At 45.6% G+C, this 10,279-nt stretch overlaps 1 protein-coding gene across 5 annotated transcripts in view; it reads left to right on the top strand.

Annotated features, from left to right (window-relative positions):
* The window catches only part of UROS (uroporphyrinogen III synthase), a 48,339-nt gene that overhangs the window by 18,212 nt on the left and 19,848 nt on the right, over window positions 1-10,279 (top strand). For all 5 annotated transcript variants that reach the window (XM_021712312.1, XM_008057985.2, XM_021712310.1 and 2 more), the window contains one exon: window positions 1,535-1,609. In XM_021712312.1, the coding sequence (XP_021567987.1) occupies window positions 1,535-1,609 (75 nt within the window). The remainder of the gene's footprint in view (window positions 1-1,534; window positions 1,610-10,279) is intronic.

Below are 10,279 nucleotides of genomic sequence, written 5' to 3'. Positions count from 1 at the left end.
TCTGGGCAACAGAGTGAGACTCCAACTCAAAAAAAAAAAAAAAAAGGTTTTACTGACTTGAAGCGGTGCCAGTCTCGCTACATGCAGGGACTGACACTGACACCTTAGACCAAACATGCACTCCCCAAACATTTTTTTAAATCTTTTTTTTAGAGAGATAGGGTCTTGCTATATTGCCCAGTCTGGTCTTGAATTCCTGGGCTCAAGCCATCCTCCTGTGCCCGGCCCCCCAAACATTTCTTGAGAGGCTTTTGTGGGCTGTGGCATGGACCAAATAGCCCCAGTCCCTGCCCTCACAGATAGAGCTAGCTAACACTTGACAGCTTCCTCCGCCTTCTAGTGCAGTAATAATTGAATTGTATTGCTCATGGGATTGGGAGTAAAGATCAAACAAGCAAATGCTTATTTGTGATCAGCAAAGCTGCATGTGGGAGTTAGTGTTGTAAGTAGGTTCCTGTTGTTTCATTACTTGAGAAAAATGCCTATTAATATCAATCTCGTTAACCAGTGTCACTGCCAGTTCTTCCATCTCAGTTCAGTTCCTGCAGGTTTTTTGTGCTTTTGGTGCATTAAGCCCTTCTAAACCAGCCTGGGTTGGCATTGCAGCGTAAGCAAGAGCTTAGTTCTCAAACAATGTTCACAGCTACATGATGTGACATTTTTCTCTTTGATTCAGCATGTTTTTGATGATCCATAAATTAAAAGTGAGGGTGTTTGTATTAAAGCTGCCTTTTGTGACTAGCCAGCCTCTTATGTGACTCCTAAGTGGAGCACCCACAGCACCTGTCTCCTCAGAGACGTTTTGTGTTCCTTTGCACAGGTAGTTGGTGGTCCCTGGGCCCTTCCTTCATCAATACCCTCTTCATGGTGGCCAAATGTTTGCTGTCCAGAATAGTGCAGGGAGCCTGGGTCTGTCTTCTTACTCCGATCATGAGTAGGAGTCTGGAAGTCTGATCCTAAATGACGAGCATTCATAGAGCTGTGGATCCCTGTTGGCAGATTATCATGGAACCTTTGCTCCCCTCCCTTCCATTCTAGTCTGGCCATGTTAACCCATGACACCTTTCTGGATGTGGTCTGGCCTCACCTCCCTAAAATACGAGGACTCTAATGCAGACTCCTGCCAAAAGTAGTAGATCCCAAATGCTCATCATCTACTTCTGACTGATAAGAAAACAGCCTTTATCAAGCTCCTCCTAGAAGACAAGCAGGCTGTTCTCCTTATCTCACATGATCCTTAAAACAGTCGCATATGCTTGGTGTTTTCCCCTCTTGTAGGTAAACTAAGTAGTGCTCTGCTAAGCCAACTAAGGCCTTATCCAAAGCCACACACATCTAGGGATCAGGAGCCAGGACCTGACACCTTTTCAGCTTAGTGGACACTCATAATCTTTCCCCTCCGGCTTTCAAGAAAAGACTTACACTGTGTCATTTGTAAAGCATATGCCTGTATATTTACACACTAAAAAACAGCACTGGAACAAGAAGATTTCAGTAACCATGTAAAGAAATGCATTTATTTATTGTTTTCCAGTGAGTAAAATTGGCCTGGATGCAGAAGGAGAAAACTGTGGAAATGCAGACAAACTTGCAGAATATATTTGTTCCAGTAAGTAGAAAACGATCAACCCAAATGAAGCTCGTCTCTTTTTTGTCTGTTGATCTCACAACCACTCCCTAAGGGAAAGACGATTTCCTTGGTGCTATCTCCACGGTGAGAGTGATTGGTGAGCAGCATGTAACCCACTCTGGGTTCATAACCTATTTCTATTTATGTGTGTCTACCCCTCTACCAAAGAACTTGAGACAACTTGAACCTAACAAGATAAAACATTTGGAGATTAAACCAGAGAAGAGACCAACTGAAGGGATTTCAAAGAGAGCAGAGGCAGTAAGTGCTGCTGGCTCCTTTTCTGAGTATTACCTTTTCCCTTCTTAGGAACTGTGTCTATGAATTCCCTCCCCTAAAACTTGCTCCCAGGTAAAACGCTGACTTACCTAATAAGCTTATCTTGGACTAGCACTTAAGGCACTAGTTCTAGGAATGTTTGCATTCAAATGGGGACTAAGCCTTAAACTAATTATGGAATTTCAGGCTTCAGAAGAATATATAAGCAAAGGTTTTTGGAGCAGAGACTTTGGAGTGAGAGGGATGGAAAGACTGAGCATGCGTGTGAAGAGCCGGCTGTCTGGTCTCTAAAGGGCATTTCCCATCCTCTCTCCTCTTGCACCCTTGTCATCTCACCCCTCCCAATCCCTAGTGTAGGTGTAACACCATACACCCTTAGGAGAGAATGGAGTCGAATCATAGATTCCTGAAGAAGAAATCCAGGCCCTGCTAGAGACCAGGGGCTGGCAAACTTCATCTGTTAAGGACTACATATTTTAGGCTTTGCAGGCAAGTGGTCTGTCAGTGCTACTAAACTCTGCAGTGGTAGCATGAGAGCAGCCGTAGACAATACTGAAACAATTGGCTCTGACCCAAGCCTGTAATCCACTGGCCCCTTTCTAGAATTGCTGGTTGCCTGCCGAGCTGAGGGGCAGGAGTTGGATGGACTGCTGACAGCTGAAGTTCTCCTCTAAGGTGGTCCCAGAAGAGAGACATATTCCTTACCCCTTGGGTAGAAATATATCAGGGTGGATCGGGAGAAAGAACACCTTAAATAGGTCTTTTTATGGCTTCTGAAATCGTAGTGGACGGTGTTGCTTTTAGGCAAAACAAAAATGTGTGTTAAAAAATATTTCTTCTAGCCGGGCTCGGTGGCTCAGCCTATAATCCCGCGCCTTGGGAGGCTGAGGTGAGTGGATTGCCTGAGCCCGCTTGGTGAGACCTCATCTCTACAATGAATCAAAAAATGAGCTGGGCATGGTAGCGTGTGCCTGTAGTTCCAGCAACTTGGAAGGCTGAGGCGGAAGGGTCGCCGGAGCCCAGCAGGTCGAGGCTGCGGTGGCCGGGAGCAGCCACTGCACTCTAGTCTGGGCAAGACTCCAACTCAAAAAAAAAAAATTTCTTCTAATGAAGTGATTCCTTCTGAGGAGGTGATATCGGTCTTTCTTGATCTGCAAACTTGTACGCTAAAGTCTTAAGACATCTTTCCAGGCAGTGGTTCATGCCTATAATCCCAGCACTTTGGGAGCTCCAGGCAGAAGGATTGCTTGAGCCCAGGGTTTTAAGAATAGCATAGGCAACATTGTAAGACCCCAGCTCTACAAAATTTAAAAAATTAGCTGGGCACGAAGGCACACGCCTGTTATCCCAACTACTTAGGAGGCTGAGGCAGAGGGATTGCCTGAGCCCAAGAAGTGGAGGCTGTGATGAGCCATCATCTGTGCCACTGCAGTCCAGCCTGGGTGACAGATTAAGACCCCCAACTCAAGCACAAACAAAAAGTCTTGTAAGGTCTTTTTTATAGTTGCCCAAAGGTTCTCTACCTTTTATTTCTGTATATATTGCTGGGAGCCTGTCCTGGAGAAAGTCCTGCAACTTCCACTACACTGATCTGGGAATCCCTGGAGCTCAATTAGGTCCAAGACAGAGCAGTCTGCTGGAGAGGGGACAGCAGGCAGCCAGGCAGTAGCAGAGGTAACGCTGGGCTTGGTGAGTCCTTCCCAAGTCCCCAATTCTCTTTTTTTATTCTTCCCAATTTTCTTTTAAAAATAATTTCATTTTACTGAGTCACTATATGCTTTGTGTTAACATAGAAAACCAGCCTTTACTGGCGTGGTTAGTATGTTTCTGATACTTCGGCACTTGGCCTGCATCATGCTGTGTCAACTTTCCCGCCACCCTGTGAAGTCAGAATCCTCTCTGCTACTAGCTGTAGCCTCTAGCCACATGTGGCTATTTAAATGTCAATGTAAATTCATTTAAATAAAATAAGAAATCCCGTTCTCTGGTCACACTGGGTGCAATTCACATGCTCAGTTGTCACTCGTGGCACCACATTGGACAGCACAGGACATTCCCATCATTGCAGAGGTTCTACTGTGCTGTTATAGAGGCTCTGGAGGATCAAGTGCTGTGTTGTCTAAAGTCACAAGCTATGAGGCCAGGCGCAGTGGCTCACGTCTATAATCCCAGCACTTTGGGAGGCCGAGGTGAGAGGATTGCCTGAGCCCACAGGTTCGAGACCCGCCTGGGCAACTTGGTGAGACCTCATCTCTACAATAATCAAAAAATTAGCCGGGTGTGGTAGCGCATGCCTGTAGTTCCAGCTACTTGGAAGTCTGAGGCAGAAGGATCACCTGAGCCCAGCAGGTTGAGCCTGCGCCAGCCATGAGCATGCCACTACACTCCAGCCTGGGCGACAGAGTGAGACTCCAACTCAAAAAATAAAAGTAAAGTCACAGACCATGAAGTGGCAGGTTAGAGTTCAGGCTTAGCACCGCAAGGCCATTGCTGTTCCTGCCATTTAGCAGACCTGACATGCCTCCTCCATGTCAACCTGCCCCCAAGGAGCTGCCAGCCAAGCACCTCCATCCACGTGGATTCACAGTGGTTGGGGCTTCAGTGTGTCTGGCTCTGGTGGCCTTCAGCATTGAAGAGCTCCATGGGCCTTTTCTGGTCAATCAAAGGAATAAACTCCAGTCATAGATTAGTTCAGCCACTTAGAAATCCCAAGCGTGTGCTCTCCTCAGCTCAGTGATATGCATTCATTGACTTGGACAGGCCTTTTGGGCCCTTAAAGCTGACTGATGCCTCCCTTGCCCCACTCCCTATATTTTTTCTCACGTTACAGGAGAACATATCAATTCAGTGTGGTTCAGACATTTTCCCAGGAATACCTGTGTGCCTGGCCTTTGCAGGGCATGGGGGTAGAGAGATTCCCGCTCCATTTATGCTCTCTGGGCACTCTTAGTAGGACTGGGAATAGGGATAAGATGGAAGACATACACATCAGCGACCGTCGCAAGGCAGAGTGGATTAAATGACCAGAGAGATATAAGCAGTTTGTCTATGTTGATGCTGGGCCTTCTGGTCCCAAATAAACTAGTCCAGCTGCTTCCCCTGCAGTCAGTCAAAGACAAGAGGCAGAAGCTGGGAGAAAAGGGAGTTTATTTCTGCAACCAGGTTACAGGGAGGTGGTTAATATTACTACTGAAAACTGCCCAAAGGCTGTGCAAGCTTACTTCAGTAATTATTCTTTCATTCCATAGCCCCTCACCCAATTTTGAGGCTAAATTTTTTTTAATGAAGAAAAATAGATTTATTACAGGGAAGATACATTGTATACACATCAGGCAGAGCAACAGAGAGGCAGTGTCTGCTCAATTGTGTCTGGCGTATGAGTGGTTTCAGCAAGACTCAGGACCTCCTGATCAGGCTGACAATTGCTTTTGCATGACCACTAACATTTTAGAGTGACTTTTTGGAATTTGCAACCACATGGATTTTAAATCTGAAAGTTCCTTAAGGAGGAGAATGGAAAGTCACAACAATCAAAGAAGCTACCTTGGCAGATTTAGACAAGCAGCATCAAATCAAACATAAGAAATGTAAGAAACCCCTTTTCTCAGAGCCTTGGCCTAACATTCCCCAGGTGAGTTGTACCCCTGATTTCTATCACGGAGGTGTTGACTCTTTCTGTTTGAACATTTGAACATCCTCTTCTCTTTGTTTTCTTGTGTCATGTACTGTTTTGGCCATGAGCTCAAAGGCATTGATCATACAAAATACGCATCATTTAAGCAATACATAAAACAATAATCCACATATTAAAACAATATTATTAATTTATCTATACCAAAAAAGATACTTCTTAAGCCAGAAGGAATCCACAAAAACAAATTAGAAAACCATTCCAGAGTTCCATTGAAGACCCCATCTTTTAGGATGGCGCAAAAGTAATTGCGGATTTGGACCGTGAATTTTAAATCAATTAGTAGGCCCAAACACATCTTTATTAATCAGAATAGAAGCCATTGCAATCAGTACATTTTTGCCAACAACAAATAACTTTGTTTATTCCTATAGCATAAAAATCTGTGCTTTGAGATTCGATCAAGTCTTGGAAAGCATTTTCTGCATCCTGCTGGTTGTGAAAGCGTTTTCCCTGCAAAAAGTTGCTGAGATACTTGAAGAAGTGGTAGTGGGTTGGCAAGCGGTCAGGTGAATATAGCAGATGAGGCAAAACTTCGCAGCCCAGTTGGTTCAACTTTGGAAGTGTTGGTTGAACAACATGTGGTCGGGTGTTGTCATGGAGAATTGGGCCCTTTCTGTTGACCAATGCTGGCTGCAGGCATTGCAGTTTTCAGTGCATCTCATCAATCTGCTGAGCATACTTCTCAGATGTAATGGTTTTGCCGAGATTCAGAAAGCTGTAGTGGATCAGATCGGGAGCAGACCACCAAACAGTGACCATGACCTTTTTGGGATGCAAATTTGGCTTTGGGAAGTGCTTTGGAGTTTCCTCTCAGTCCAACCACTGAGCTGGTCATCATTGGTTGTTGTATAAAATCTACTTTTCGTCTCATATTACAATGCAATCGAGAAATGGCTCATTGTTATTGCATAAATTAAGAGAAGATGACACTTCAAAATAACAGTTTTTTTGACGTTTGGTCAGCTCATGAGGCACCCACTTAAGGTTTTTCACCTTTCCAATTTGCTTCAAATGCCGAATGACTATAGAATGGTTGACGCTGAGTTCTTTGGCAACTTCTCGTGTAAGTTGTAAGAGGATCAGCTTTGATGATTGCTCTCAGTTGGTCGTTTTCAACTTCCGATAACTGGCCATGATGATCCACATCTTCAAGGCTCTGCTCTCCTTTGCAAAACTTGAACCACCACTGCACTGTCCATTCGTTAGCAGTTCCTGGGCCAAGTGCGTTCTTGATGTTGTGAGTTGTCTTTGCTGCTTTATGACCATTTTAACTCAAATAAGAAAATCACCTGAATTTGCTTTTCATCTAACATCATTTCCATAGTCTAAAGTAGCTGTAGGCCAGACTTAGTGGCTCATCTTGTAATCCCAGCCCTTTGGAGGCCGAGGTGAGTGGATTGCCCGAGCCCACAGGTTCGAGACCAGCCTGGGCAATTTGGTGAGACCTCATCTTTACAGTAAATCAAAAAAAATTAGCCGGGTGTGATAACGCATGCCTGTAGTTCCAGCTACTTGGAAGGCTGAGGCTAAAGGATCACCAGAGCCCAGTAGATAGACGCTGGGGTGGCCAAGCCCAGCAGATCGACGCTGGGGTGGCCATGAGTATGCCACTGCACTCCAGCCTGGGCAACAGAGTGAAACTCCAATTCAAAAAATAAATAAAATAAGTGTATTTTTTTTTTGAGTCGGGGTCTCACTCTGTCGCCCAGACTGGAGTGCAGTGGCCACTCCCGGCCACCTCAGCCTCGACCTGCTGGGCTCCGGCGATCCTTCCGCCTCAGCCTTCCGAGTAGCTGGAACTACAGGCGCGCACTACCACGCCCGCCTAATTTTTTTTGATTTATTGTAGAGATGAGGTCTCGCTGCCCAGGTGGGTCTCGAACCCGCGGGCTCAGGCAATCCACTCACCTCAGCCTCCCAAGGCGTGAGATTACAGGCTGAGCCACTGAACCCGGCGAATAAAATAAGTGTAAAATAAACAGCAAGTAATAAGTCATTAGCAAAATAAAAACAAAAAATGTTCATTAAAATGATGTAGAACATAACCACATTTATTTAAGTATGTATTCCAATATCAAGTGGCAAATATCAACAACGCAAAAACCAAAATTATGTTTGCACCATCCTAATAAAAAGAGAGTCTGATGGTCCAGGGTCTGCTGTAACCAAGGGGCTCACTGTCTAATTTTCTTGATGTTGGTTTCCACTTGTGCGGACGTTAAAATAGGAACAGTTTTAGTTTGTCTAAAACTACCTTAGCCAAAGAATCAAAGAAGTTTGCAAATTACTTAAAGATTATGTGTGTTCATGCGCAATAATTATAAGTGTTTTAGATAACTTTCTTATCACATGCTGGTGGGCCACAACTCCCCCCCATGGTAACAAGGTATAAGCAATAAAATATCTGTCTTCATCTGGAATTCCTCCTGGGAGATCTCAACAGTATTGAGTGAACAATTCAGGATGCTGGTCCAATGTACAGTTCCTTAAGCATTGAGAATGGATAATGGAGTGTCCATCAGAGCAACTAAGCATTGGTCCTGATCCTTTTTGTTCCACAGACAGTTTAGGACTTACGGAATGCCGTCCCTTCTCAAGACAAAAAAACCATAGCCATCTGAGCATAGTGCCTTCTAGTCCCTGAGCTGCTGATCTGGATGGTGGTCTTCAGCATACAGACTAGTAGGAGCCATTTGTCACGGATCCGCCAGTTTCTTCAGTTTGTCCTTCTTCATATCTCTATGATGTTATACTAGGGTCAGGTTATCTGCACAACAGACCTGACCACCACCCTGTGGGCTGGTATCTGGGCTTACCAATGCAAGCCCACCCTTCCAGTCCATGGTTAGCATAATAAAAGCCGTAAATTCTATCAAGTTCCTTGTCATAGTCAAATACTCAAGCCCACCCCTCGGCTCATCAAAGGGATAGAAATGGTAGCCTACCTTTCAGTTCATGCCTTAACAAAAAATCCCTTTGTTTACTTTTTTTTATTTTAAGTTTTCTTAGTGGCTTTTTTATAAAGATGGGGGGTACAATTCAGGATTAGATATATAAACGTTGATCATGCAGGTACCCCTGTTGATGAGGTGTGCCCCTCCCTCCCCTAGCACTTTCCCTCAACACTCCCTTTAAAAGCCTATCAGGTTTCCTGTCAGAGGCAAAATGGTTAAAAAGTCCGTTCCTTTGCTCATCCAAGGTGGGGAGAGCCAGGAGCAATACCTGCAGCCCATTCTTTAGCATGATAATGGAACTAGAGGGAGAACAAAAAAGGTACAGAATCTGACAAAAAATTGAAGGAAAGAACCACTGTCTCAGATCTTTTCAGGGGGAAAAAATGTCAAAAGCAGTGAGACGCAATAAAAGTTAAACTTCTGAAACATGCCTGAAAAGTGACTCAGCCTGTACTCCCAGCACTTTGGGAGGCCAAGACAAGTGGATTGCCCAAGCTCCAGGTTGGAGATCACCTCGGCCCAGCCCGCACGGCTGCCTTGGGGGACAGAGAGAGCAGGAGAGATTAAGAAAGACAGACACAAAGACATAAAGAAAAACTGGGACCTGATGGGACACTTTCCTCTGATGGAGAAGTGACCGCGAACTAGCTCAGCATGTTTATTTTATAATCAAGCACAAAGGAAGTTGAGAGGGTTTCAAAGTCTGTGAGGGAGCTATAGCAGAATTTTGTGGCTACCTAAACGGCAAGCTGTTCTGCGATTATCTTGTTGCCAAGGCTTTATCTGTACTGTTTGCACCCGGATGTGTGGGCTCTGAGAAGCCGGTCCACGTTACAGGCTGCATCCCCTGCCCACCAGCTAGGATGCAGAGCAACCACGCAGGGTCTCGCCTTCACTTGGAGCCTTGCCTTTGCTCGAGGTCTGCTGTCTCGACAGTGCTCATCCACTCCCCACATAAGACCAGCCCGGGCAACCTGGCAAGGCCTCGTCTCTGCAATAAATAAAAAAATTAGCTGGGCGTGGTAGCACACGCCTGTAGTTCCTCTACCTGGAAGACTGAGGCAAAAGGATGGCCAGAGCCTAACAGGCTGACGCTGGGGTGGACGTGAGTGTGCCACTGCACTCCAGCCTGGGTGACAGAATGAGACTTCAACTCACAAAAAAATTTAAAACAAGCTAGATACAGTCTGTGAGCCGGGCATGGTGGCACATGCTTGTAATCCCAGCACTTTGGGAGGTGGAGACGAGAAGATTGCCTGAACTCGGGTTTGAGACCAGCCTGAACAACATGGCAAGACCTTGTCTTTACAATAAATTTTTTTAAATTAGCCGGGCATGATAGTGAATGCCTGTGGTTCCAGCTACTTGGAAGGTTGAGATGGATCACCATGAACATGCCACTGCACTCCATCCTGGGTGACAGAGTGAGATTCCAATTCAAAAAAAAAAACAGCCGGGCTCAGTGGCTCAACCTGTAATCCCGCGCCTTTGGGAGGCTGATATGAGTGGATTGCCTGAGCCCGCGGGTTCGAGACCTGCCTGGGCAACTTGGTGAGACCTCATCTCTACAATAAATCAAAAATTAGCTGGGCGTGGTAGCGCGCACCTGTAGTTCCAGTTACTTGGAAGGCTGAGGCGGAAGGATGGCCGGAGCCCAGCAGGTCGAGGCTGCAGTGGCCGGGAGCAGCCACTGCACTCCAGTCTGGATGACAGAGTGAGACG

This window comes from Carlito syrichta, unplaced genomic scaffold, assembly GCF_000164805.1.
Source record: "Carlito syrichta isolate Samal-C Ts95f unplaced genomic scaffold, Tarsius_syrichta-2.0.1 Scaffold303179, whole genome shotgun sequence".
NCBI lineage: Eukaryota > Metazoa > Chordata > Mammalia > Primates > Tarsiidae > Carlito > Carlito syrichta.
The sequence above is the reverse complement of the archived record's forward strand: the minus strand, read 5'-3'. Positions and strand labels throughout refer to the sequence as shown.